This window comes from Aphelocoma coerulescens, chromosome 3, assembly GCF_041296385.1.
Source record: "Aphelocoma coerulescens isolate FSJ_1873_10779 chromosome 3, UR_Acoe_1.0, whole genome shotgun sequence".
In the NCBI taxonomy this organism is placed as follows: domain Eukaryota; kingdom Metazoa; phylum Chordata; class Aves; order Passeriformes; family Corvidae; genus Aphelocoma; species Aphelocoma coerulescens.
Window position 1 is genome coordinate 49,899,273 of NC_091016.1, and position 27,951 is coordinate 49,927,223.

General features: G+C 39.7%; 3 protein-coding genes across 11 annotated transcripts in view; 1 reads left to right on the plus strand and 2 right to left on the minus strand.

Moving 5' to 3' along the window:
• Positions 1-12: 12 nt before the first annotated feature.
• PHF10 (PHD finger protein 10) lies at positions 13-18,389 on the minus strand. Of its 3 annotated transcripts, none has more exons than XM_069010216.1 (12): positions 18,259-18,389; positions 15,577-15,683; positions 14,883-15,013; positions 13,996-14,073; positions 12,410-12,543; positions 12,149-12,298; positions 10,910-11,019; positions 9,311-9,464; positions 6,713-6,868; positions 1,941-2,049; positions 1,476-1,664; positions 13-239 (listed from the first exon to the last, which is right to left on the minus strand). In XM_069010216.1, exons 1-12 carry the CDS (start codon positions 18,325-18,327, stop codon positions 154-156), a joined length of 1,473 nt encoding a protein of 490 aa, XP_068866317.1. In that variant the 5' UTR covers positions 18,328-18,389; the 3' UTR covers positions 13-153. The 3 variants fall into 3 exon arrangements, with proteins under 3 accessions (XP_068866317.1, XP_068866315.1, XP_068866318.1); XM_069010214.1 differs by having other exon boundaries at positions 13,996-14,079; XM_069010217.1 differs by lacking the exons at positions 13-239; positions 1,476-1,664; positions 1,941-2,049 and having other exon boundaries at positions 3,387-6,868; positions 13,996-14,079.
• ERMARD (ER membrane associated RNA degradation) overlaps positions 15,704-27,951 on the plus strand; it is a 28,324-nt gene continuing 16,076 nt past the window's right edge. For 2 of the 4 annotated variants that reach the window (XM_069010213.1, XM_069010210.1), the window contains exons 1-2: positions 25,742-25,830; positions 26,694-26,862. In XM_069010213.1, the coding sequence (XP_068866314.1) occupies positions 26,694-26,862 (169 nt within the window). In that variant the 5' untranslated portion in view covers positions 25,742-25,830. Of the gene's footprint in view, positions 18,131-25,711; positions 25,831-26,693; positions 26,863-27,951 lie in introns of those variants that run through there. The other 2 variants (XM_069010211.1, XM_069010212.1) reach the window with 2 other exon arrangements.
• Positions 19,283-25,430, minus strand: DYNLT2 (dynein light chain Tctex-type 2). Of its 4 annotated transcripts, none has more exons than XM_069010220.1 (5): positions 25,351-25,430; positions 22,672-22,812; positions 21,687-21,845; positions 21,133-21,336; positions 20,237-20,321 (listed from the first exon to the last, which is right to left on the minus strand). In XM_069010220.1, the coding sequence occupies exons 1-4, from the start codon at positions 25,396-25,398 to the stop codon at positions 21,178-21,180; spliced, it is 507 nt and encodes a 168-aa protein (XP_068866321.1). In that variant the 5' UTR covers positions 25,399-25,430; the 3' UTR covers positions 20,237-20,321; positions 21,133-21,177. The 4 variants fall into 4 exon arrangements, with proteins under 4 accessions (XP_068866322.1, XP_068866320.1, XP_068866321.1 ...); XM_069010218.1 differs by lacking the exon at positions 25,351-25,430 and adding an exon at positions 24,203-24,464; XM_069010221.1 differs by lacking the exon at positions 21,133-21,336 and having other exon boundaries at positions 19,283-20,321.

The following is a 27,951-nucleotide window of genomic DNA, read 5'->3' on the forward strand; positions in this document are numbered from 1 at the left end:
ATCACAAAAAAATAATTATATAGACAAAGTTTATTTAGTAAAAAGGAAAAAAAAAAGTGGTATTTCTCCTCTTAGAGTGGTTGATTAAATAGCACCAAAGTATCACTTTAATTTGTGAAGTTAAGTTTTGCACAGCAAGTTTTTAAGGCTTTTTTAGCCCTCCTTGCTGTTTTTACCCCTTCTTCCTCCTCTTCTGGGTACAGGAGGGTCTTTCTCACAACAATCACAAATCCAGCGACCTAAGAAAAGAAAGTTATCAATTATTGGGAAACTAAGTTTGTTACGCTCTCATCTATTTAGGCAGCCCTTCACCATTCTGTTAGGTGCTTATCTATTTGCAGTGGTTCCTTTTAATGCGAACAACCAATGCTTTTCTTTAAATTGAGCGTCTCTTCTATAAAGCAGCATATACAATTCACGCTCCCTTGCAGACTCATTGTGTGTAACCACTGGCTACACCAATCTTCATGGACCTCAGGAAGTGGCAGCACTGCCAAGGCGGTGGTTATTAGGTAAGAGCTTGACAAAGGATGCTCGAGTTTGCCGGTCATATTTAAGGTGAATGACTACAGTGCGAGGTCGTGAAGTTACCCAGAGCAGAAATGCATGGCAGTTGGGGAAGCATTTAACTGTTCATATTACAACAGCTGGGATCAATTGCTTTGGTAATTCTGTAGTTTTGTAGACATATAATCTATTTTGTTTACATTCTTAGGTCAGCCTCAAAGTGAAATCAGCCACAGAACCTGTGCTAAAGTGACAGCTAGCTCCAGTGCTTCCCAAAATGGGGCAGTGTTTTAAGTACTGTCCAGGGAATACTGTCACTGCCACTGAATATGTATTCATGAACTTACAATGGACTTAGGATTACATGTAAAGCAACAGTACCAGCTGTTAGTTTCTTTCTACTGCCCTGAGTTCGGCAGATGATATGAGTGACTGGGCAATTCAAAGCTACAGGCTGCCTGTCTGCCATGGGAGATACTTCTGTTCCAGTTTGACAAGAATAAAAAAGGGAATGAAAGGGGTATTTTAAAGAGGTATTTACAAATATTAAATTGAGACAACTATTTCATTTAGAAAGCACAATTAATGTGAAAGCTATACTCTAGCAATATGCAGCAATACAGTTTCTTTTACAGGTTTCTTCAAGGAAAAGAGCTAATTATTCTCAGTATTCTGTGGATATGGAAAAGAAATAGTTCTAAGTGAGCCTGTTTGGATTATGCTGTAAAAGCCAATTATATTTCCTACACAGGAATTGCCAGGTTTAACTGTGCACAACCAAATATACAGAAATAAAGCTTAGTAAAAAAATCAGGTCCTACAGTGTGAATACTTTCCTACAGTATTTCTCACTCTTACCTTCACATTTGTTTTAAACTATTCTTTCAAAAGCAATGCATGTATTAATTCTGAGAGAGCCCAGGACTCAGTGGAGGTGGGAAGGGAACAAGTAACTCTTACTTTATTACCTGAAGGGATAGCATCAAGCCCCACACAAAAAGTGTGATAACCACGGTCACATACATCACAGAACATCATTTCTTCTTCATGGTGAGGCTGCCCACATATAATGCACGTTTTACACTCCATACATTGCCAAGGGTAAGTCTTAATCATAGCAACAAGCTCCGGGGTCATATCAAGGCAGGAAGGGTGGCCTAGATTAAAACCAGTGTTATTACTTTTATGCCTGAAATGAAATTTAGAATTAGTTAGACTGTTTGCTTTTACCAAACGTGAAGTTTAGCTCACCTCCTGGTGAGATCCCACAGTGCAGAGTGTGCGAGTACAGAGAACATGAGAGAGAGATGGGGTCTTAACAAAGGACAGAAAAGGCAACTGAACTGTTGCTACACATAGTATCCACTAAATATGTCCACAAAAATATCTGTCAAATTCCCTTAGGAATCCACTTAGTGTATGCAGATACTTACCACTGTTGTCACACTGGGAGCAATGTATAAGAGCTTCAGCTTTTCCTTTCTTGTTGGACTCCTTACCCTTCAGACAAATTCCACATATAGCATTTGGAATGACCTTTGGCTGGAAGGGTAGAAGAGGGCTATAAATTCATTCCAGAAGAATTTACAGATTCAACAGGAAATGTCATCTATCTCCTTAACTATTAAAATTAATAAACTATCTGTCAGGATGTGTGAACCCTGAAACATGTGACCATCACTGACAAGCAGCAGCACTGAAAAAAAATCATAGATTTAACTACCTAAAATTTTGCATTTGTCATACATAGTTATATGTAAATCCAATTGGATCAAAAGCATGTACTTGCCTCTTCCTATTAATTCATCAGCTAACATCCTCCTTACGGTAAACTAAATGTGACATACAATGAAAAATGTCAGGAAGATTCTTCCAATATAGAATACTACTTTATGAACTATGTGGATTTCCTGTTAATGAAGGAAATTACAGATAATTTTTTATTTGCATACATTGCTTTTTCTATCTATCTTCAGTTTCTACTTACCTGGTTAGCTATGCTGTACAAGGCTGTATTTCTATTACCATTCCTTTTTGTATCCAGTCATAACCACTATAAGCAGAGCCTTGCATTTAACTACAGATTTACATTTGTAATTTTTCTAAGTGATCATCTGGAGTGTGTCTGGGTCCAAGAGATCCATTTAAAGGATAAGAGAAATAGCAGGCTGTTAAAATGTGAAACATCTATGTATTCTGTGTCCCAACTCATTAGATAAACCAGTTTCATCCTGATGAGGTCTGAGGAAGAGGTAAGGCATTCCAAATTTCAGAAACATGGCAGTAGTTACATTGTTGAGCTTTGACTGCTGCATAATGAAGTTAGTGAGAAATGTAGTCTACAATTAACGTAGTGCCCAGTGATGTCAAACTGACTAGTGCCAGTTTTAAAAAACAACGCTGCAAAGACCCAGCTAGGAGAGGGCGCTGAAGGCATATTCTCCCCTAAACAGCTTGTCAGTAAGCAAGAATCCCAGTCAACTACCGACCACACACGGGGAGAAGAATGGGGTTTACCTCTAAAATAAATTTAAAAAGTGAAAGCACAAATATATATATATGTGTATGTGTGTACATATATATATATTTAAAAATAATTACTAAGATCTTTTGCAATACAACTTATCTTTAAGTGCGTTTATTTTCCCAGCCACTTTTTGATAGCACCTAGCAAGGTAATTAATATCTTGATTCATTTTTAAAGTATCAGGCTGCATTGCATCAAGTTTTCTGAAGTTTTCAATCTCCTTTTTATGTCAAAACATGTCTACAGCCTGCTTCAAATTGTTTGGTCTAAGGAATTTTATTCAAGAAAGCAAAACACCACACTAGACGTTTATAGGTAACTTCCTTCAAAAGATGACAGAGGCATTCATAGACACATTTTTTTGCTTATTTATTTTAAAAAAGCAAAGTCAACCTGTTTTATACATAAATATAATAAAACAGTAAAAGAAGTCTAACACACAAACATTGCTACAAAATAATAAATATTATGGAAGCAAAACCACACATAAACTCAATTACTGTTAACTATACTACGTGTCCTACATGTACACCTTTATACCCTGCTCCTCCCAACAAAAGTGGCACATGCTTAAACTTTGTCAGTGTGTCAGCATTTACCCTTCCATTGTTTAGGCTATTTTAATTGTGTTTTAATCTAAGAAACTGAGCTTTTCTAGAATAGCAAGTGCACTTTTCTAATCAGACTTCTGGCTTATATTTGTATTTTACTGCCTTTAATATACAACAGCACACTCCCCAGTACTCCAGCCAAAGTGAGCTGCCTTTTGGACACACACCAGTGTTACAGGTATGTGCGGGTCACACTCTGATACACATAATTTTCATTGATATAGATGCATTTATTAACAATGCTTCCATCTAGTCTTAGTTCACTAAACTGTATTCATTAGAAACCGTGCATATTAAGGGGGGTGAGAATCACAGCCTATTAAGAATGAAGTTCCAACAGTATGGAAGTATTTTTAGAAAAAAAAAAAAAAGAAAATCAAGATGATTCACATTTCAATCCAGTTCAGTTCTACCAACATAAATGGCTTTTAGAAATGCTATAAAAATGTCTGTTAATTCCAAATGGGAAGTCACAATATACCATCTCATTAGGAGTAAATTTTGCTTTCTACATCCTCATCTTACTGGGATTAAGATAGGAGAGAAAATGAATGGGGGGTCAAAATGATGACTTCGTGCTGTGTAGGTTTTCACTTCCATGCTGCTGTGCTGCAGCTCTCAAAGTAAGCTTTCCAACCACCATTTTTATAACATCCTATTCTGAATGCAAAGCGTTACATTTTCATATACATTGACCCAAAACAGAAGTGTTGCAAAATAAAGATACTCAATACATTTCATTTTTATGTGCAAAAAAATCTCCTGTACTTTTAACAGTACCCTGTGTGTGCAATTGTAGTAGTCAGTCCTGCAGCAACAGACTCGCTACTTGTAACATGAAAAAATGTAAAACACATGCTCATTGTTCTTTGTTAAAGAACTGACAATAAAAAAAGACTCCATATAAAATACAGTATTTCTTTTACTCGAAAATAACTCAGTGGAAATGTATGGAATCCTGTAATACTCATAACGTGTCTAAAACTATACATATATATGCTGATGCCATAGCAATTATCCTTCAATTTTAACTACATGTAACCAAAAATTAGTGTCCTACAAAAATAGTCCAATATTAAAGAACAATATAGAACAAAAGTTTTATAAAGATTTCACAGGGAAAACATTTTGAATCAGTTAAGCCTTCGGCTCAAAGTGCCTTAACATGTAGGCACATATGGTAGGTATATTGTTATCTGGTGTTTTTATAGACTCACAAACAAGAATCATTCTGTCTCGCCAGTTAAAACAGCTCACGTAATTTGGCTTATTGCAAGCTTTCAAATGTTCCCACAAACAAGAAAGCCACTCCTCTCACCCTCCCAACACATCATCACCACCCCTGACTTAACAAGAGCCTGATGGTTGATGCAGGCAGGGTATGCTGACATTGCAAAGATGTGGCACTGTAAGTTTATAATAAGACCTTGTTACTGACAGGATCAGTGATTTTGAACCAATAAGTAATTGCTATGGGAATCCATTTTCAAAATGCAGTGCTGTATACTACTCTTCTACAATTTTAAGTCTAAAACTTTGCTGAAAGTTCTGCTCCATCAGTTCTCTCTCTATGCATTCATGAGGCCATTAAACAGATTGGACTAATCAAACACTAGGGCATCTCACAGCTAAGTGAAACTTCTGTAAACCAGTGGCACACAATCCTAATGTCAAGTTAAACAAAGCTAAAGCAAAATTTCAGCCTTCATCTTTGGATTTCATGTTCATGGGAATACTGAAATGCATTCTATGTCCACAACTTTTTGCAAAGTTACATATAAAAAAATATATATACGTGGTAAACCACAATCCACAGCTCACCCATTTCTTAGTAAGTTCCTGAAAAGAGAAAATGCAACTGGAGCTTGCTGTCTGTTATGAACTTGTACAGATACTGTATGTAGAGGAAATTTATCAAAACTGTCCAATTCTTGCTGGAAATTAGCTTCTTATTGTAAGTTATAGTTTATTTACTATTAACTTGGTAAATACAGATAGCAAATATTTATGAATATAAAATGCAAGTAATCAACAGCTCACTTTTGCTGAGACAGATTCTCAGTATGCACAAACTTGTCACTGACAAAACTGTTTCTTGTCCTGTAACTGTAAATAAGCATTCCTGACTGGTAAACACTCAACCCTACCTTAACTTAGTGTTTTCCCTCTTTATGGGTCTATTCCTGCTCCCATGTAAGTCAATGGAAAATTCTCATTCCTCTCAGTGGAACAGGTCTAGACAATTACATGCTTTTAATGTGTTACAGTTTAGTCAGATCCTCTCTCAGTATGCAGAATAGTTACATATGAACAATGATGTCAAAACCCACTTCTTCTGAAAAGTATTTTTCTCATAATTTTTGAAATTATTATACAGGAATACTGAAGATTTGGGTCTTAAGTTTGGCAATCACTGCTTGATAGCTGAAATGTCTTAACATCCTCACCAACTTTCTAGTTTAGATAAAAGCATGTTGCCCACAAATGTTACTACATAGTATGAACTACATAAAAGGCTATTTTCCATATACTGTTACAGGGGATACATACTATTGCCTATACAGCTGTAGTAAGCTTTTTGCCTTCCTTCCTATACATTGTAACATCACAGGATAAAAGGCTGTATTTAAAATCAATGTCATAACAATATGTTTAGCCATACAGCTGCACTTTACAGCACTGGTCTCTTGGTATGCTGCCATACGAAATAGAAAAAAAGTAACAAATAGAGAATGCTAGCTTCAAACTGGCACATCCTTCTGATTGCTATGTTAAAGCAGACAGAAAGATGTTGAGTTCCAATGATAAATCCACAGTGGATTTTTCTAGCGTTACTGCCTATGAATCTAAGAAGTTAACACAATAGGAGGCCACTGTACAGCTAGGGTAAAGAAAAGCCCCACATGAAATATAAGCAAAAAGGAAATAAGGAAGCAAACAGATGGAGCACACAACAGGAGAACAGCTAGTGAAGTACAGCAAGCAGAAGTTTCACATTATTGAAAAAACCAAATACTTCAGGGAGAAGCTGGTGAGTAAAATTCAGTCAGGGGCTTTTTTCTTCTACCTTGTACCCAGGAACTGATTTGGGTAATACAGAACGTTTGGAACCATCTTTTCTTGGAGTAGCACTTTTGTCTCTTGTTTTTTGTCTTCCCTGAAAAGAATCCTCCTGGTTGTCTGTGGCGCAATCACCTTCAGATACATTGCCAGACGAATTGTCCTATAATAAAAATACCATAGCTATATTTTTTTATTTTTTGGATAGACAGACAAGTCTTTCCTATGCCCCTTAGAGCCAGCTAAGGTAAGAGAAGGATACGTCATTCCTTCTGCAAAAGCATGGGGTTTATCACATCTAGAACACGTTTGTTCACAACATTCTTAATCTGTTTTTTTCTGGTTTGAGAGACTGGTGTCAGCAACAGCAGTCATGTTTTCCAGTTGGTCTTAGTACCAGTGTGGGGAGCACAAGTGTAATTCTTTGAACCATTTTCCATTAGAAGCCAGAAAGAAATCCACTAAATGCAAGATGCTGTTTACAATGTATAGGGCCAACAAAAAATTAAAAGTGCCCTTCTCGTGTATTTAAAGCGTACAAGCACTGCCTTGAATTAAACATGTGAAGGTTTTTTTCTGCCACCTTCATCTACTATTTTCACCAGGAGCAATCTAAATATTTAATTTGGACTGCAGCAGAAGAATGCTATCAATGGCAAAACAGGCATCCATATTTAATATAGAACCAAACAACAGAATTTATTTTGCAGTTACAAGTTGGGATTTTTTTTGACAAATGAGGAGGCAAGAAAGATGGGAAGAGGTTCAAAGAGGGGGAGAGATCAATGTAAGCATAATTAAGAGCAGCAGCACAAGACTTTTCTCAGAAAAGTGTTAATAAAGGCTTCCAAAAAGCTCCAGAAGGAAGCAGTGTGATTACTAACATTTATTACAATAAAAACCAAGAGGCCAAATAACAATGGTGCCCTACAGTAAAACACACTCTGTAAAAACACAATAGTAATCAGCCTTTGCCCCAGATCCTAAAATCAAAAGAGATAAAACAGACACAGGGCAAATGGAGGAGTGTAACACAAAAGCAGATTAAACTATGTGGCAACAAGAAATGGTATGTTTCACCATTATTTTAGGGGAAGGATTATTTAGGATAGCCCCACTAAAACAGTATAGAGAAGAAAACTGCTACCAACTCCAACCGTGTGGGGAGGGTTGGGGGGGTGAAAAAGGAAAAGGTATAAAGCATATCATGGGACTCACCAGGGAGATCTGACAAATGGTAGGTAGCCCAAATCTGACAATGTCTCACCTCTAAGTTTTTTTCCGAACTATATGCCCCCCTCCATGACTAACTAGCTAAGAACTCCTGCTCCCATAGCCAAAACCACTTCACAGGAATCTGATTATCAAATTTCCACACTGCTCTACACTTTTCAAACTCAGGGACATTTTTCCTTCTGCATTCTGCCACAAAAAAAAGATTTCTGAGCCTCTGTAGAAAATCAAAGGATAGTCTGCTTGGTCCAGTTACTTTTCTTTACCATTAATGAGAATGGAAGTCAGCGGAAAAGGAAACTGGGAAAAAATGGTTAAAGATCAACTGATCAACTGTAAAAAAGCTGGAGTGTGATTAAATCAAAAATTTGAGTTGACATTTAGCATGTTGTGTTTATATGATTTCCTCTTCTCAAAAATTTGCAAGCAGAAACAGTGTATTAAACACCTGTCTTTCCTTTTGTTAACCTACAAGCTGACCTCTTCCATTCTTCTTCACTTAGAAGTATCTTACGAAATTAAAATAAGATGAATATTTACATGCCAAAATTTAGAATTGTACATACCCACTGTCAAACAGGTTCATCAATCACACTAGAAATTGCTAAATGCACTGTGACATTTCACTGCTGTTAAAGTTAGGGTTAAACTTCTGGAAAGAGATTGTCACCAACATACAAACTGCAACAATACACCAATGGTCCAGTTGTACTCAGCTAATTTGAAACTCAGCTAGCTCTCGAGGATTTAAAACACTATCAAGGTACATATGTGAAAGCTTCCCTTAAGTTTCAGCTAACAGTTAATTTTGTATTTGCATAAGTGGAGAGAACGTAAGTATCTTTTAAAATATGTACTGCAAAGCAAAAACACCAGTGCTTTTTACCTTCTTTTTGAATTAGAATGAAATAACTGTTTCTATACTGAGTACTTGCTGCTTCCACATCACAAAAAGTTATTAGGTTATCAACACCTTTGCTTTGGGGACAGATTCTGTGGGACTTCAAACAGCAAAATATACTGTGACCTGAACAACAATGTTCATTCTCCTCAGAAATGCCAGCAACTTCCCTTTGGAAAAAGGGCATAATGAAAAGCTGCACTGGGAAGTTTCTTGAAAATTTCTTTAAGCAAAACAGAACAAACAAAAAAAAAGAAAAAAAAAAGAAAAAAGGCCTGAAATTTCAAATATTTGTTCCATTTACTTTGAAAATGGACCAAACCAGAAAGCTGGAGAGCAATGTTATGAAATAAACAGAAGTACTTAAAATGGTCTTCCCTTCATTTTGCAAATGTTAGAAGAAACTAGTTAAACTAACAAAAGTGAAGGAAAGGATTTTTTTTGTTCAAGAATACTTTCAATTTATCTCACCGAATTGCCTTTGGTTTTCCGTTTTTCATCACCTCGCCCTTCCTCTGCATCATCTGAATCTCCATCACTGTCCAATGCTGGCAGCTCTGGATCCAAAGGAGGTTCATAAAGAGCTGTGTTTAATGGCAAGTAACGAAGTTCATCTGGAGAGTATCTGAAGTTAAATAAATAAAATTCATTCATTCATGTGTACTTTATGCATAAGCACTAAGTCACAAAGCATACAGGAACTTCACTGAGAAAGAGTCTCCTTTTTTTCAGGAAGGCACATAAAAACATGCAGTTCTGAAAACAAAGGAAACATACTAATTTCTCCTCCCAAATGTGATACCATGTATAGTACTTGTCTTCTTTGTAGAGCAGATATTCATAGAACACAGGAGAGTGTATTTGCAAAGTTTTAACCAATCCATGTTACTGTGCCCAACAGACCATACACTTTGTTTATGAATGTACAGTGCTCCATAATGTGTGTACAATTCTAACCCAGGGCACACAAACATGTCCAAAGCAAAGTAAAGAATACAGCTGGATAGCTGATTATTGAGAACAAAATAATGCATATAAAAATATAACTTCAGAAGAATGTAAAGATCTAATCCTACTGCTTATAGCCAGATACAGCTTACCATGCATAATCTACCCTTTTTCTTTTTTACTTTAAGGACTAAGAAACAAAAGTCCTCTTACTGCTGAGGACAAGCATTGTAAGGAACAGGATACTATCTTGCTGCATATTTTGAAACATTATGTCCTTCACTGAGATGGAAAAGCAGCTTCACTTGCAGTTTACAAGTGCAAAATAAACATAACACGTAGTAATTTTAATTCAATTAATTTAATAAAATTAAAGTCCTTCAGGAACATCCTATAACATTTAAATTTGGGGTGGGCTGGATGAACACACACTGGAAGGAGCAAGGCACATGCAGACGAAGAGCTTCTCTAAAGAAAACCAAGCACATACAGCATGAATACTGTCTCTACTGTACAACAGAAAGACTTCAGCAAAATCTTCAAATCTGTACAGATTTGTTCAACGGTAGCATGCCACTGGTAAAATCTTAAATTTATGTCAACAGTCAAGCAACATGTTTTTCATTAAATGCAAAGATCCAGTCTGCAATGTCTTTCTCTTTATAAATCCAACATCAAACTTAACCCACAAGACCAATCAAAGAGTTTCTAAAAATTCAAAATAGAACAGCAGACTGTCACACAGAAAACACATGATTCACAAGCCAGCGTTACAACACTTTGATATAAAAACATTAATTTTAGCACACATGCAGAGGCAGATGATAAGTAGAAAAGGAGGGTGGCAGGAGTGAAATCAATGTCTCTTTTTACCATGGTAAACACCTGAGCAGGACAAATCTCAGGCACTGCAATACATCAGCAGAGGCAGTGCTCTTGCAGTCAGTACTGTGTTGTTGACACAAGCTGTCACACTATGCATCTTTGAAGACTGGCAAGTGTCTCAAACATAGAATTAATCTGAAACCTTACAGCAAAGACACTGCAATGTTTTCCACCTGCTACATGTGGACAAAAGAGATCAGTGCAACAGAATTGGCAGTTGAAACGCTTTCAAAATACCTTTTGTAGTACTCCTGGAACTGGCCGGGTATGAGAGCCACTGGATAAGGACTAACCTTTGTTCTCTCTGTAGGCAAGATTTTGTATTTCCCTTGAGGCACCTGGATGATCTGCATTGTTTAATATAAAACAATGACATTTTTGTTTCACATACAAATTGTTGAGCCTTCCTCACCAATTATTCCCCCCAACATTTTTTAACTTGCCAGTTTTACTTAATTGGAACAGCTACCATGAAAAACTCAATTCATTAAAACGGTAAGAAATCCCACTCACAAAACAGTATCATGGATTAAACCAACCACTAAGCATCCAGTGAACTGAACAAAGATTAGGTAAGACCACTTTAAACAGTATACTATGAAAAATAATTTTGAAATTAAAACCTAGCAATTGAAATAGCAAACATTAACCATTGTGACTGGCATCTTTAGCATGTATTATCATTATTGGTCGATATTGCTTTAGAGTAGGAAGAACACATCCATCTAATTCTGAAAGCAGACTGTACTACAAAAAAACTCCATTAATAATACAAATATATGAAAAGAAGAAGCTTACACATAAGCCTTCCTTCTCTCAGAAGGAAAGAGAAGTAATTATCCACTATCTTGTCTCTAACATGGGACAATACCAGGAAAATGAAAACTTTCCATAATTGTCTGCCATGTAACAATTTGCAGAGAAAATTTTTGCTTTACTGCCTTTATAGAAGCAGAACAATATTGCTTCAAAATGCAAGATAATTTTTTTAATCAAGCAGAGAGGCATGTAACATATGCAATACAAAAATAATGTAACACCTAACAAAAAACAAGGGCATAATATTGACAGGCAGCACACTTTTAAGTAATAAATAGTTTTCTTTTCTACTTCAGATACTGTCAGGCAAAATTTTTGAGGTATTCAAAAGAAGAAATAGCCACTCATGTGAATCAACAACCCCCTTGGTCTTATTCTACTACTATCAGAATACAGACATGATAACAAAATAACACTGAAATTTTTAGAGCTTCTGAAGACAGGTATTTTCAAGTTCAAAAAGTTTGCAGATTAAATATATTTGAGATTGTTATTTTAGCAGAATTACCCATTTAACATCAAAGCTGTAAGTCCCTATATGAATGAAACAATGATCAACCCTTCTGGAAAATAGCTAAAATGGTACCAAACCCAACTTCACTACAAGAAGCAAGGAGCTCCCTCCTCACAATTGGTAAGCAATTTAAATGTGCCTACGTGTGTTTGTAAATCAAAATAGGCTCTTCTTTCTTCCATCCGCTCTCGATTTAAATTGCTGTTGAATTCTGCAGCTTTCTTGGCAGCTTTTTTAATATATTCTGGAACTTTACTGGCTTCTACTTTCTGCGTGTTCTGCTGCTGCATTTGCTGGAATAAAAACAAATATATTAATTCGCATACATTTCACTATCAGTTTGAGAAGAGCTTTTTCTCACACTCATGTTACAGATTTGGTTCACTTGAATGATAACTACTTACAGAATACTCTTTATAATGATCAGTTATTCGCTGTCGTTCTTTCTCTTGCAGTATAACAGAATACTCAGCATGTTTGGCAGGGTATTCTTTAATCATAAGATCAATTACTTCATCACTACGCAAAGCTGTCAGACCTAAAATAAATAAAAGCATAATGATGCTATCTGGCAAAAGTAACTGTAGGTTATTTATATCCCACAATGACCAACTCAAAGTTTTTGAGCAGCTAAAGACAACAACCAGCTGTGCACAATGCTTCCCTTTCTCAAGCAGCAATGAACTTTTGCCATTCAACTTTCAAGGTTGATTAGGAGTTTGCTTGTACCCAAGGCTTGTGTCACTATCTACAGCTACAGACCCTTTCACATTGACCCAACCACCTACTTAAACTCACTGGTGAAGCAGAACCTTTGTTCTAGATGGGACCTCCTGTACTGTTAGTTTCAGTTTCCAGTGCTGGTGAAGTTTCATGACCCTGCAGAACCATTACTGAAATTACGAGGTTTACATAACATCTCTATACAAATCAAGGAAGAATCATTATGAGAGCGATTCAGAGCAGCAAACTGCTCAGACTCCTGACTCCCAATTAAAGCATTTCAAGTTCAGAAGTCAGAATGACTCAGGTTGCAGCTACAATGCAGAACTCCTCCTGTGAAGGTTCCAACACAACTGAACTCCAAACATGGACAATAGCATGGAACGACTTACATCACTACAACTAATTATAACTATAATTTTAAAAACAGGGGTAGTTAACTCAGCACGTATCTCTATTGGATATAAGGGGCAAAATGTAACATTTTACTTCTATTAATAAAAATTAAGGTATGGTTCTCTTACCGATAGCTAAGTTAAAAAAAATAGAGAGCTGGCAGGCAAGAAATAAAGGTGGTATACTAAAGATTGGTAGCATATAAGATGACATTACATTTTCACAGACTCATGATACACAGAAAAAAAATCGTGGCAGCATCATTTAAACTCTAACATGTCCAAGTCACGTATATCAGCAGAGTAAGAAAAAAGCTCTCTCAATATAAGCCTCAGCAATTACATCAGTCCATTTCAACTACATTCAAGTGTCTTAATATACACTCCTCTAATTTCTAACATAGAAGCTGAACCATTTAAGATACACTGATGTTTCCTGAGCTCCAGTGCAATGCAGCAAAGTAAGACTAATGTATATACAGACACCATGTATCTGTGTAATATATACCACCATATACATACATATATATATATATATTTATATATACACACACACATAACGTATTTATATGACACCACACAATTATGGTGGTCTCTTTTCTAAGAGGAAAAGGTTCTGGAAGTTAATTTACAATATAGCAAAATCCCCTCTAAGTAATTAGAATAGATCCAAAATATATTTGTTAATAATAAATATGGAATATTGATACATCATGGCCAATTTACCAAGTTAATAATAAACCAGTGCTAATTTCAGAATTTATGCTGTCAGTTAAGAGGGATGCAATTCTTCTCTAGCAAACTGAACCCACTTTGTCAGCATGCCATACTTCTTCTACTGTAATAAGGAGTCTAACAATTTGTTTTCTTACCTAGTGTGCACTGAGTCTCTGTGATAACATTTAGTTCTCTGAGGTAGAGTTTCTCCTTGTGAGATAAATCTCGCCTTTCTAAATCTCCAAAGAAAACAAAAAAGAGAAATAAAAATGTGTGCAGTAACTGAAACTCCCCCATGAACAGTGTAAGAATACTTCACAGTTTGTTTCCAGGAAGCTAGAGTCTGTATCATACTGTTATTCCAAGGAACATGACAACTTTATAAACTAATTTTAATAAGCAATGTAGGAACATGGTATATTTTCTTGACCTGTAGTAGGTCAAGACCCTGCCTATAGTTACAATTTACAGAAAAACTAAAGAAATCTGATGTACAAGTTCAAATGCAGAAATTTTTACCAAGTACTGAAAGCACAGTCTTTTTTCTTTTACCATGACTTTTAAAAATAAATTCCCCAACAAAAGAATCAGATTTGACAATTCTGAATAATGAAGGCTCAAATACTAGAACCTCCACAAACATGTTTTTTAAAATTTTTCCACAGGGTAGGAGTGTTGCCATAATTCAGGAAATAAAATAGAGAGGTACAGTTATATAGTAAGAAATGACCAACAAATCACTTAAAAATAGAATTGACATCAATTTTTAAAAGGTTCTTGCTGATCTAACCCCCAATCAGACTTGTTTGCAATTTTTCAGTGGCAATACCATGAAGTCTTGCATTACTTCAAAAACCACTGGATACATTTTTAATATGCCAGTAATGAAAATACAAAGTACAACAAGTATAATCCAGATCTGCTTTTGCTGGGTCTTTTTTTAAGCAGTTAGCTCATCCTATAAGCAAAGAAGCACACACTGCATCCAAACTGTTTACAGACACAAGCTTTTAGAAGAAAAACTTTGTTTAAAAATAAATACCTGGATATTTTCTTTTAAAAGAAGTCACACCCAAATATTCACTAACTTGCTCCTGAAGCATATAGTATTCTCCTGTTTCATCGGGTGGCCATTTGTATTCTATCAAATTTTCAGCAGGAAAATAACTATACCTAAGCATCAGAACAATGTTAGAACAAATCACAACAATCCTTAAGAAGAATGCTTACATCTCTAGAAATTCAGTAATTCCTATTTATATATCAATGAACAGTAACTACAAATTTGGACAAGCAGTTTAGGACACAGCATCCTGTGAACCTGTTTCAAAAGTCACATTGTTATACCCAACTTCACTTATATTTTTCTAAATCACCATTTATCAACATGCTAAGAGACAGAACCTGAAGAAAGTGATATTCATCATAATGGAGCGGACACTAGGAAAAGCAACTACTACAGTGTCAAAATTCATTTAGGTATGTAATGTTTTAAAAACAGGTAAACTGTGCTTCTGATTGTAAATCAGATGCAGCACTGTTTGTGGCCTTTTAAAATAAAATACCTTAAAATATGCTGGGAGCAATAGACATCTAGCTATTTATAGGACATCACCTCAATTCAGAAAGATGTATGAAGAATAAGCAAGTAAAGAAAAAACAGATAATACTTAAGCATACTGAACAATAAATTCAGACTTGCAATAAAAAGCAGGAATTGTAAAAAATGGTATTACCCAAGGTCTTGACTGGAAGTTTCACAGCTCCGAGAACTGTCCCCTGAGCCCATACGCCGTCTTTTGGATGGCTGGCTGCCATCATTGGAATTTTCTTCTGTGTCATCCTAAAATGAAAATAAATATTTTAAAAATCAGACTACTCTGAAGGTATGTAAAGCACAAGGCAATACACAATTTAAATATATTCAAACTGCTAAGCCATTCTATGACTGTTGTAACAAATAACTCACAGGGCAGTCCACATAACAAACTATTCTTTGTTATAAACTACCTGCCTGACACATAGTAGCCCAGAAGGAGAATTGGGTGGCTTCTCACCTGTGGCATAGGTAGAGTTCTGAATAGACAGAGCTGTAGCTCTGGCCACCAAATTCATAATTCCTGATGTAAGCTACCTCTGGCACTTGATTAGACTAACACTCCAAACCAAAAGCAAGTGCAGAAGAAAAGCACCAAATCCTTGCTGAGAGCTGATGCTTATAAAATCAGGGAAAATATTACAAAAGCAACACAGGAGTTTATGGGCATACAGTTAGAACAAAAGGAACAGTATACAGTTTACAAGAAGTATCATAACAGCAAGTAGCAAAGACTTGTCTCTTGAGATGAAAAAATATTTGGAAGAAAAAAACCCACGTTTGTATTACAACAGATACAGAAGAGAACAAAGCTATTCCAAGGAACATTCAGAAGTTAACTTACAGTATCACTATTCAGATTTCAAGTGGTCAATATAAAGAAATATATAAAGGGTGAAGAGGAAAAAAAGACCTAAGCAAAACAAAGAGTTCTGTCTGTAAAATCTAGAAGACAGTGACTCTGCTGATGTTGTGTTTTTCACTGCTTTGTTGTCCAGTAATGCTATACAACTCCTACTCACACCATCAACAATCTCAAAGCATTTAGTGACCAACTCTGATCATAACTGAGATACAGAAAGCAGAAATCTTTGAGTGAATTGCCTACTGTAACCAGTAGTAGAGTCAGGAATGAAACAGTTCTTTAAGCAATTGAATCTCTAAAGTGGAGCAGAGTGAAAGAATCAATTTCCTAAAGTCTGTGAAAAGTTTAAGCAAGAGGAATTAACTTGTCAGGAATAAATGGATCAAACTCAACGATACTTACTTATTTAATAATGACAATGTTTATTAGATCTACCTTTGCTAATGTCTTTCATTCTAGTATGTTTTACTTCACATCTGACTTGAAATAGCAACTTTAAAATGTTCCAGCAAATAAGAATACATTACTTTTATTATGCAACATTTGTGAAATGTTATAATCAAGACAGGCCATAGGCAAAAAGCACTTGTCTCCTGGAATTTTGGCTTATTTCTTGTTTGCGCAATTTTTTACAAATATTTTTCTTCCTCTTTAAGGGGCAAAAAGAACATCTTTCATGCAGTAATAAAAATTAAAAAGCAAAACTTAATGAAACTGTGTTTTCTTAGTACAGTCATTCTTAAAAAAAAGTGGTATGCACCATCTCCACTCACATTACCAGTAATGTCACTTCCTAGTATTGCTGAGAATGCCCTGTATTAATTCAGAAAAACAAGGCAGCAGCTCCCAATCAAAACAATATTGCAGGAGTATTTCGTGGCACAGCTGTCTCATCAGTAGTTCATCTCTACTTTCCTCAAGAATAATAATCCACTCCAAATCTTTTCAACTGCTAGATAAAAACCAGAACAGGGCCAAAGTAACCCTCTGGTATACCAAAACTTCCAAGACTTCAAAACGTCTTTAAAAGACAGATCTCAATCTGACAGTTTGGTGAAGTGCCTGGTATCAGATTCTCTTTTTCCTTTTTTTCCTTTGTAATTTTTCATTTATTAAATCTGATACTGTTACAAAGTATGAGTATCCATAACATAGAGAGATCAGTGTCCTCCATTTCCATCTTTGCTTCCTTATTTGCTTAAAATTTCACGAAATTCAATCACATAAGTTCAGTTTTTTGCAGACAACTTCGTGTAAGAAGCAAAAACATCTGCAATCTTAAAGGCACATTGCTGCTCAACCACCCTTACTGTTCAAAAAAAAAAAAAAAAAAAAAAGCTCGGTGGCTTTCTTTATGTGAAAAGTCAAACACTGCCAAAAAAAGCCCCTTTCTCGCTGAAAACGCATGTTTCTGTAAAAAGCCTGTTAGTCCTTACGAAACATGGTGACGTTAGAAACTTCTGGGGCGTCTATTATTGTAAGATCCACGTAACGCTCGTTTATTAAGCGATCGAGAAGCCTGAACTAGCAAGACGTGTTTAAAGAGCGACTGCCGATCTGTGCCGGGAGTCCTTGGCGCCACAAGTGCCCGCGGTGCCCGGGAGCAGCCGGCAGGGCCAACGCGGAACTGCCCGCGGCCAGACCCAAACTTTCCCGGCTGCGGCGCTGCCGCGGTGAGGACTCAGCTGCCGCGCCGCCCCCGGGAAGACGCCGACGGACTTTTGGGAAGAAGACCGCCCCGGGCGCTCAGCCCCAGACGCGCGCTGAAAGTTCGGCCCAGGGCGCTGGAGGCCGCCCGCCGTCGCCCGGCGCCCCCGGCGGGAGTGAGGTGAGCCCGGGGCGGGCGGGTCGGGTGGGAGGCGCGGGTCACGGCGCCCAGGCGCGGGGGCCGCGCGAGGCCTCCCGCCGAGGCGGCTGTTGCGCCGCAGCTCCGCGGCCGCCGCCACCCGCTCTCACCTTGAGGGACTGCGCGCCGGGCGTGGCCGGGTCGCTGTCGCAGAGGCGCGGGGACAGCACGGCCGCCATAGCCGCCGCCGGCTGGGCCAACAGGAGCGACGCCGCCGCCGCCGCGCGACCGGGCCTCGCGCCGCGCCCGCCGGCCCCGCCCCCCCGCGCCCTGCGGGGAGCGGCAGCGGCCCCTACCGGCCAGCGCGCGCACGGGCGCGGTGGCTCCTGCTCCGCCCCCCTCCGGGCAGCCCGCGGCGACCCCGGCCCGCGCCGCCGGACCGGCACCCGCACCGACCCGGCGCCGCCCCGCGGGACCAGCGCGGGGGACCCGTCGCCGCCGGTGCTGCCGCCGCCGCCGCTGCCGCGCCCTTCTCCTCCTCCCGCCGCTGCCGCTCGGGCGGCCGCGCGGCCCGGCCGCGAGCGCGGAGCCGAGCCGCCGCGGTAGCGCTTGGGCAGCAGCGCGGGACGGAGGGGCAGCATCCCCCCGGCGGGGTGGTCAGCGCCGAGCGCGGGAGCTGGCACCCAGCAGGGCCGGGCTGCTCCGCTCCGCCGGCAGGCTCCCGTCTCCGGGAACGTCAGCCGGGGACGAGCTACGTTTGTGAACCATCAGCCCCCGCAGGAGGGGGGTTCGGGGGGCGGGGGGCGCACTCGGAGGAGCCGCCACGAGCGCGCTCGCCCCTGCGACGGAGGGAGGGCGCGTGCGGCCGCTCCCCGCCGCTGCGCGGTCGCGCCGAGCCGGCTGCGCGCCGGGCCGCGCCGCCTCCCAGTCCCGGTCCCGCCGGTACGGGCGGGCGGAGCTGAGGCGCAGCCCTCCCTACCCGCCACGGGAGCGACCCTCGTCCCGCGGGCCCGGGGAGGCGCGCGCGCCCGCCCGCACGCAGCCGGGCCCCGTGGGCGCGCACGGCCCCCGCGCCGGCGAACAAAGCGCACGGCCGCGCCCCAGCTCCGGCACCGCCCCCGGCCGGGGGCTCCCCCCGCCACGCGTGTGCGCCCACCCACGGCCCCGGCTGCTCACCGCCCTTCGAGGCTTGCCCGGCCGTGGTTCCAAAGGCGCTCAGACCCAAGCTGGCCACAAGGCGTTGGGAAACACCGCCGCCCCCTCCGCGTTTATTTTCAGCTCCCAACAATAAAATGGACATGGCAAAGGCACCAGCGCTCGATTTCCACACACAGCAGATCCAAAAGCTGATGTCTATACACTTCACAGATCTGCTGGAGTCTCACTTTAAAAAATACAATCACTGCTGCCCTTGCCAATTACGGACCAACTCTCAGTAGCCTCGTGGTTGACCCCATCGTTCTCCTGCCACTGCCACCAGAAGCCCCTAGACCAAAGTGACCTAACTCGCTCAATTCAGTTCTTCTCCACCAACCAGACCCTAAGGAATACTTAACCAAAGCTTAAGACCTGGGGAACCTAATAACTGAACTTTCACTTCATTCAAGGCAAACGACTGGAAATTTGCACAAGTTCCTAGGACTGCAAAACACAGCTTCCTTCCCAGCCAAGTTTCTAGGCAAACTAGCACTTTATCATAGATACAGCTATGAAAATGAAAAATGAACACTGCTTTTTCTTACAAAAAGCATGCTTTTAAGAAAACTGGTACCTGCAACTGCACGTAAGCATTGGTTAACAGTCCTAGGCACCCAACAGACAAGCAACATTCAAAATTTTGCAATGTTTGGCCTTACACCAGCTGCTTCCATTTCCACAGCAAAGCATTACAACAGATGAAGCCCATATGTACTCAAACATAAACACTTCCAAAGCGTTTTTTTGGGTTTGGTTTTTTTTTTTTAAATAGAGCAAAACCGAGCAAAATTATCACAACTGTATGTCAGTTTGAATGTGCCAACAGCAATAGGACAGAAAATTAATACTAAAATAATGATGTTTTGAAAATTTTCAAGTATACCATGTACTGTGATGCATGAATCCAGCTGTGACTTTCAGAGTTCTAGTCAGTATAACAAGCCATTACCAAAGCCAGTGCAATAAATGTATCAGTTTCACATTTAGCTGAAACCCAAGTGTCTCTTTGATCATCCCAGAGGCATCTGCTGGCAACCTAAAGGGATAAAAGAGAAAAAGGTATTAGTGAACCTATATACAGCAGTTTTACTATTTATTTTTTAAAGAGCACACAGCATTATCTAAATGCTAATCTAATCATATTAGGAGAGTTACAACGATTAACAAAATGCAAAAGTTGAATAAAATTAACAATTCCTCTTCGATTTTAAATACATCTTCTTGCTTCACAGTAAAGCTCCCACCTCGACAGCTCCAAAAATCTCAACACCAAACACTCAATTCCATTTTGTGTTCACTTACTACACTTTAACCTACTGTAAGAGCACCCCTTCAAAAGCAATAGAATGTCTGTGTGAATGGACACTAGTTTTGGGAACATATACAACTAAGAAGTCACATCCCCCACTCCTCCACCTCCAGCTTACTCCAGTCTACCCGTGACCATTTATTGGGCTCTCAGCCTTTTTGTTAAAATTGCTTTCAAAGCTAAACTGTGTACATTGATTGCTGGAATAAACATATTCATTGTGAGAAAACAGTCAGCTTGGACCACTTCTCTAATCTGTTTGCACCTACAGCTCCTCAGTTAAAGCACTGCTTAAGAGGCAGCGTACTGTGAGACGGCACCAGAAAAGCAGGTAGATGCAGGCACCTCACAAACTGGCTTTGGTACTGAAGCTGAACCCTTCAAAAGTTGTTTCATGTAACTTACTAAACACAGGTTGGTTTCAATCAGGTTTTGAGAACTGATGATAAACACTCCAAGGTAGAAGTGTCCTTTGACACTCTGTTAGATAAAAGCGTTCTGAATGTCAATGGGAGCTTGGAATACTAAATTTATATACCAAGACAGCAAAATCCAGAATCCTTTTATTTTAGGTGTTCCAAGTTCAGGTGACTGGTGTTAATTTGAAGTCCCAGGAGCATGTCTGGTGGCAGCTGCAGTTACCATCCCTTTCCTTGCCACCCTTGTGTTCCATGTCACCCCGCATTACAACTGCACAGAATTTTGCGCTGCATGTGACAACCCAAATGGAGATCCAAGTACACTGGACAAAGAAAAACAAAATTCACTGAACTCAAGCGATTGTACTGGCACAGCACACAGCGGAAACAACTGTTTAACAGGGAAGTACAGTAGGCACTGTTTACCACTTATTGAATACATGAAGAAAACAGCCTTCAAAGAGTTAGGCAGAGTTGCAGCAGCGCCTTGAATTGTCACCTGACAAGCTACTACCCATGAAGAAAGTATGGAGCTTTCTTTAAAGAAAAAAGCTCCAGTACCACCTCAAACAAGTTAAGCTGCTGAATGTGAAAGAACACCTAGGAGATAACACACAGTTCTAAAAGTTGTTTCCAATTTTCAAAAGGTGTAACGAATAATATGTTTGCTTACAATCATTGCCTGATTTGCCTTTTCCACAATTAGCACTGATACCACATACTTATAACGGTCATAGTCCAATTCCTTCACAGCCTTTAATATTTCTTCTGAGATTGAAGCACACAAGAAGGGACTAGAAGCTCCATCGTATGTGGCTTCTTGTAGTTTATTCTATCAAAAACAATGTTGGAAGATCTTAGTTTTCATCCTAGTCGTCTTTTGCAAAAAACACCCTTTACAATTATTTTCCTTACAAGAACCTGAGAAGAACTAATGAGTTGAATAGTCAGTACAGATGATCATCTCAAACAGCAAAGGATGCACTACTTTTACTCTAAAATGTTTTATCTGTTTTTTAAAAGGTGACACACATGCCCAGCCAACCTCCATTTAACAATCAGGAGTGTATTCTTCTCCATCATTTGGGCTCAGTTCACTGGAAAATAGTGCTACAAATATCTGTACCAAATATCTAACAAGTCTTCCAGACAGCAGAATTAAAAAGATCTGGTTATAACTGTTCAAAATACCACTAACAGCTTTGGATTATCTCAACAGATTGTTCTCTTTCATTTTTGCTTAATTTATGTATGTAGCAGTCTGACTGTCAAGGATACCAAGGTAATTGTATGCAGGTCATGTGATATTAGGAGAATTAATAGAAGTCCACAAATCTGATGTCATGATCTTTCCCTAACTGGGTATTTTGCAGATTATGGTACTTTGAACTGTGCTGTAGCTCAATTTGATTTAAAAAAATGCAAGAGTTTAGGAAGCTTCGGCTCCAACTAAACAGCGCATGCTCAGCAATGACCTTGCAGAGGCTCTTCTGCACTTTGCAAAACAGAGTACACTCACATTACTCTCGTGTGCCAAAACTCAAAGACTGCAGAGATTTATGCAAATGTTTAAGTTTATGCAAATTACACTGTTCCATAAATACTTTGCAAGACAAGCTACTTTTGCAATGAGACAATTAATTTAAAAAATACTATACCGTTAGTATCGCTTGAGCTTTGTCTCTTACTAAACAATCCTGAACTTTAGTACGTGGCTCTAGTCTGTATGTGTTAGGGCATCTTGGCTTTGCCTGTTCTGTTGGAGCTTCGTGATGTGCTTGTGTCTTTTTTCCTTTTGACTGTACAAAATAATAAAAAAAAGTCCACATCACATGTCAATATTTTAGAATTTAACAGACTCTAAATAACACTTTATGGTGCACAGTTAAGACAAAAAACCCCCAACAATTAGTCTAGGAATATGTTAACAATAAAACACAGAAAGCTAGAAACTGGTTATCATCTGGCTGTTTTAACACTACTGTTTTGCCTGAAAACAGAGAAGTGGTCAACTTTCACTCAATTTTAACCTCTTTTCCAGCAAAATCCAACTGAACTTTGCCCTTCAACTCAGTTAATCAGACACACCATATTAGTACCTTGAATCCACCCACTTTTCCAAGTAAAAATACACAGATGTTAACGTACCCATCCAAGACTGTTAGCCACAAGTTCAAGCTTTTAATTCAAACAGCCTACACAACACCCAAAATACAGACTTGGTTTGTTTACTTCTTCATTTTACTTATCCTTATTCCTTGTTACTAAACAAGTAGCTCATGTATAGATGATTTAATTTGCTCATTAAAAAAAAAAAAAAAAGGAAAAGTAAGCTCCAGTCTGCAAAGATTTGTAATTTTGCTTGGAACTTAAAAACAGATCTCTGAAGATCGCATTTTCTCCCCATCCAGCTGTGTACTCTATCTCTTCAACACACATAACAAAACTCGTCTCTCTATGAATGCAAGAGGCAAGTCTGTTGTTGCGAAAAATCACCTGCGGTCCACCACAGTGGCTTAAAATAGAACTGTAAAATAGTAACAAAGACAGAGACAGAAAAGCACAAGGAACCAGTGAGATCATAACAAATACTAGAGGCAATGGATTTCTATACCAGCTACTTCCTAACAAACCACTTCCAATTTTTACTGACTCTTCAGTTTCTGCTCCACTTCCTGACTACTGCTAGTCTTAACATGAAAGAAAATCATCAGTTCCTTTCCAGGAGAGCAGAAAAGAGCTCAAAGGTGAAATAACATCACGATGCAAGGCTTATACTAAGAAGTACAGAAAAAAGTCACTTATGGATAATAGAAAAGTCCAATGAGAATTATTTAAAAAGATGCGCTACTCAGGGGCTCACAAGTCTTTCCATCTGAGGAGTTTTAAGAATCAGGGAAGAAATGCAGTTTCTTCTCTATGAAATCACACATTGGCTCTGTCAACAACTGTCGACATTACCTAAAAGTGTCCTCTAGTTCCTTAAAAGCAGTGATGTTGGCAGCCTTAGTGCAAATTAGCTGATGGTGTTTGTTGAACTCTGAATAGCACTTACTCTAAAAATGCAAAGACCAAACACATTTGCACTTAGCCTGTGGACACTCATTACTTACTAACTCCAAACTCAGATCTCAAAAGATTACAGCCCTGACATGCTCATCACAGGTCACCTAACAGAAGAAAAATCACCTCAAGTCTTGCAGCTGAGCTCTTCAAATGACTATCCCCATCCATGTGAGTGGAAATGAACTTGTGAAAAAGGGCACAATCCAAACAGTGATTCTTTGCTGACATGGTTCAGCTTGAGCCACACCACCTTCGCCCTCTTTCATTACTGATGGAAGAAAATTCATGTCTATAGCACACAGTGGTGATACTTAAAAGTTTACCTGATATTATTAGTGACATGAGCTTTCATAATCACTTGCAAGAAGTCCTTGCATTTCCTAATGAGGCAACCAAAAGCCTTATTGATTTCTCTATAGACATGGCTAGTAAATAAACCTACTCCTGTATATCACTGTATAAAACACACAGTAAAAACCCAAGTTTTAGCACAATGTTACAATTACATTTCTGTAAAATATTTGCACCCTCTGTGAAAAAAATCTCTCAAAAGTTCAAGAACTGACTGCATTTGAAGACTTGACCAAAAAAATGCCTGTTCTTATGCTACTCAGCTCGAGTACATTGGCTTAACTTTGGACATATGGAAGGAAGTATGCTAAGAGAAAAAATAGCTTTTGCTATTTAAATGAAATGTTGTTTGTTAGTAAGTCCATTTTAACAACCAATAGTTGTTAGTTGGTAAAACAAACAAGAAACCTTTCTTGTCTATTCCTTCAGAAGAGGGCACCCCTCCTAGCTTAAAGCAGCACCCCGACTTGGAAAGACTGCCCCACCAAAGGGAGGACCACCCTTCTCTTTACCATCACAACAGCTCGGCCTCCCAATGCCTGAGCCAGCATGCCAGCTGCAGGGCAGGTGCGAACATAACACCTGACCCAAGCAGAAAGAGCACGAGCTGCCGCAAATCGGACGCTAACCAAGAGGGAACAGCATTCCTGAGACCAATTTTCACAAGACCACACGCACCTTTTAACCCAGGTTCTCCACGCACTGTACTGTCCTCCTTAAGCACACAAGCCCCATCCTTCCCTCCCAGCTGAAGCGCTGCAGGCTCGGACCGGCACCCCCGCCTCAGTCGGGCATCACATCCCCCCGCCCCGGGGCCGCTGCCCGCTGCCCCCGCTCCCGGTGGTGCCCCAACCGCCGCCAGCTCAGCCCCCCGGAGCCGCCTCTCGCCCTGGCGGCCGCTCACGGTGTCCTTATGGTACCTTCTTCCCTCCCTCCGGGTGTGCGGCGGCTTTGGCCCCCTTCTCCATGGCTGTGGCCGCGGTCCCGCTCGGCGGCCGGCGGCGGCCCGGGCCCTGCCCGCGAGCCGGCCGTGACGCGGCGCGCGGGCGGCCGTAACGGAGGCAGCGGCGGCCATGGCGGGACCGGGCGCGCCGGGCCGGGCCCCGGGGAAGCGCTGGTGCTGCGGGCGGCGCGGCGGGGAGGGGACAGCCCTGCCCTGCTGCTGCCAGTGCCAGCCCGGGGCTTGGTGACCTGCTCTCCCTGGAAAGGTCACCGCCCTGCCCCGTTTTACATAAGTAAGAGTAATAAAGGGTGGCAGCGGTATTGCAGGTTTTGCTCTGGCCTTCTGTCCCTGACGGTGAAACGGCGAACGGGAAGGGGAAGACACAAATTAAGGTCGACTGAATTATACGTCTTATGAATATTGTAGATTTTAAAATTTATTTTCCTTTAAATAGCAGGTAGGTACTCCAGATGGCAGCTAATAGCGGTTTCTGGTGGGAACTGTTACCCTTGCTCAGTGCTGATACCTATGTAAATATTTCCTCTCTCCTTGAAGCCCTGAATTCAGAAATTACATATGTGGGGGTCAATTCTGCCACCAAATTAAAGAGGAAAAAATGTTTTTCATTTAACTTAAATGGAATATTTTTCATTATTGTTAATTGTGGTACTTCATTTTCAAACATTTTTTTGTCTGTTTGCGTAATGAAGAAGTGAGAGGGGTTTTTTTTTTACTAAATCAGAACTATTTTCACCCTTGTTAACATAGGCAGTTTTATCTGTACAAGTTTTTTAATTTAAATGTGTGCTTCTGAATCTGTCCATTTTTCTGTTTAGACTAATGTGGAAATAGCATGAATGCTTAAATTGCACTAATATTGCTACAGAATTCACATATTCTTCTTCTGCCTCCCTCTGAGAATCTTGCTGGTTGTAAGGACTGATGCTCTTGGTTTACTTGAAGTAGCATCAGTTTCTCTGTAAGCTCAGAGATTAGGCAGAACATTTATATATGACTGGGATATTTTGCTTCAGTCTATCTTGTAATGATTTCAGTAGATATGACCATCTGAAATACACACTTCTGGCCTTGTGAAAATGGAGCAATTCTTTCCCTCAGTTTTCCAAAGGTGGTTCTGGTTGAGAGTTCCTTTCATCACATGCGTGGATGAAACTTGCATTGCAAACCCTAACAGCTTGTTTACAGACGCAGTGTTACTGTCTGTGTAGCTGTGCTTATGGCTATGTTTTAATAATTTTCTTTGTTCTCATGAGTTTTCTTAATACAAGGATTCTTTTTGTCTGTGTGTGTTTGTTCTAGATGGCGTTGTTAGACTCGGTCACTACTTGTCTTTCTCAGCCTGTGCATTATGCGATTTGCAAACTTGGATTTGAGAAGAAGGACACCTATGATATTAATAATATTTTATCTGGAAACGGTGAAGTATGTTGGCAATCTGTTGCAGAGCATGTGTGTTACCTTGAATCAGGTTGGTGTTTGCCTGTGGTAGTAGTGATACATTTAAGACTGATACAGAATTTCAGTACAGTTCACAGCAATCCTAGCGGAGTTGTAACATTTTGTTACAGTGCAGCATTAGCTCTGCTGCAGATTAGAGTATGTGCAGTTTATATCTACAAAGAGCTTTAAATTTTTCATCCACATTTGGTATTTGGCTTTTGCTGCCTCCTAGGGTTCATGTAATCTGTGCCACCTAAGTAGCCACTACTTTGCCTTCATCTTGGTTCCCAGCTTAATGTGTCTGTAACATAAGGGATTCAGTTCTCCTTCTCTCCCACCCCATAATTGCCTTGTTCTGTGTTCTTTATATTCCTTCTGCAGTAAATTTAAAAGCCTGGGGCCATCAATATTCCTACTGTTGCTTCTATTTGTGTTTCCCAACTTTAGCTTGCACAGAAGCACTGTTTTGTTTCTCTTCTGTGAAGAATAGCTTGTAGTTGTTTTTTAACCAAAACAAAGTATTTATTTCCTGATGAACTCATTGAATTTTAATTTGCCAAATTGCATACATGTTATATGTATATTATACCACCTCTGTTATTAAATCCCAGAGGTGGTAAAAATATCTTTCAGTAAACCAGAAGAATTTATTTTCCTAATAAAAAGCGTCCCACGAAAAAGAAGCAGTGATACCATTCTGTAAGGTACCACTTCCATCTGTGTTCTCTAAGGGCCGTAAGTGGTGTAATTTGACTCCTGCTGAGCCAGCACTAGCTTCCAGCTTGATTATGTGGCATTTATGTAGAAATTCTAGTAGGTTCTTTGCATTTCCACAAAAGCAGAACATAATGATCCTATTTACTTCCATATTTTCTTGTGTTAAGATTTTGTTGGGATGGAATTTTTTGTTTGTTTTTTTATTTTATTCAGAGAAGGTGCTTGATCTTACCTGGTTTTGCATTGCAGTTTTACTTTTCAGTACATTTTCTGTGCGGTGTTTTGGACTGTAAATTTTATTGTATTGGTGTGCTAAAATAGTCTGGATAAAATTGTCTGTGCTAAATATGTACACAAACTGTAGCAGGTTTTATCACTAGGGAGTTTTAAAATATTGGAC

Excerpts from the sequence above, each read along its gene's own strand:
- DYNLT2 (XM_069010218.1), bottom strand. The coding sequence starts at position 24,307 with ATGTCAGCAAAGAATCACTGTTTGGATTGTGCCCTTTTTCACAAGTTC. Across the intron at positions 22,813-24,202 it reads GCTCAGCTGCAAGACTTGAG|TCAAAAGGAAAAAAGACACA; the intron begins GTGATTTTTCTT and ends TATTTTGTACAG. Across the intron at positions 21,846-22,671 it reads AAGCTCAAGCGATACTAACG|AATAAACTACAAGAAGCCAC; the intron begins GTATAGTATTTT and ends TGTTTTTGATAG.
- PHF10 (XM_069010214.1), bottom strand. The coding sequence starts at position 18,327 with ATGGCGGCCGTGCTGTCCCCGCGCCTCTGCGACAGCGACCCGGCCACG. Across the intron at positions 15,684-18,258 it reads CCGGCGCGCAGTCCCTCAAG|GATGACACAGAAGAAAATTC; the intron begins GTGAGAGCGGGT and ends TTTTCATTTTAG. Across the intron at positions 2,050-6,712 it reads AATCAGTTCCTGGGTACAAG|CCAAAGGTCATTCCAAATGC; the intron begins GTAGAAGAAAAA and ends CTACCCTTCCAG.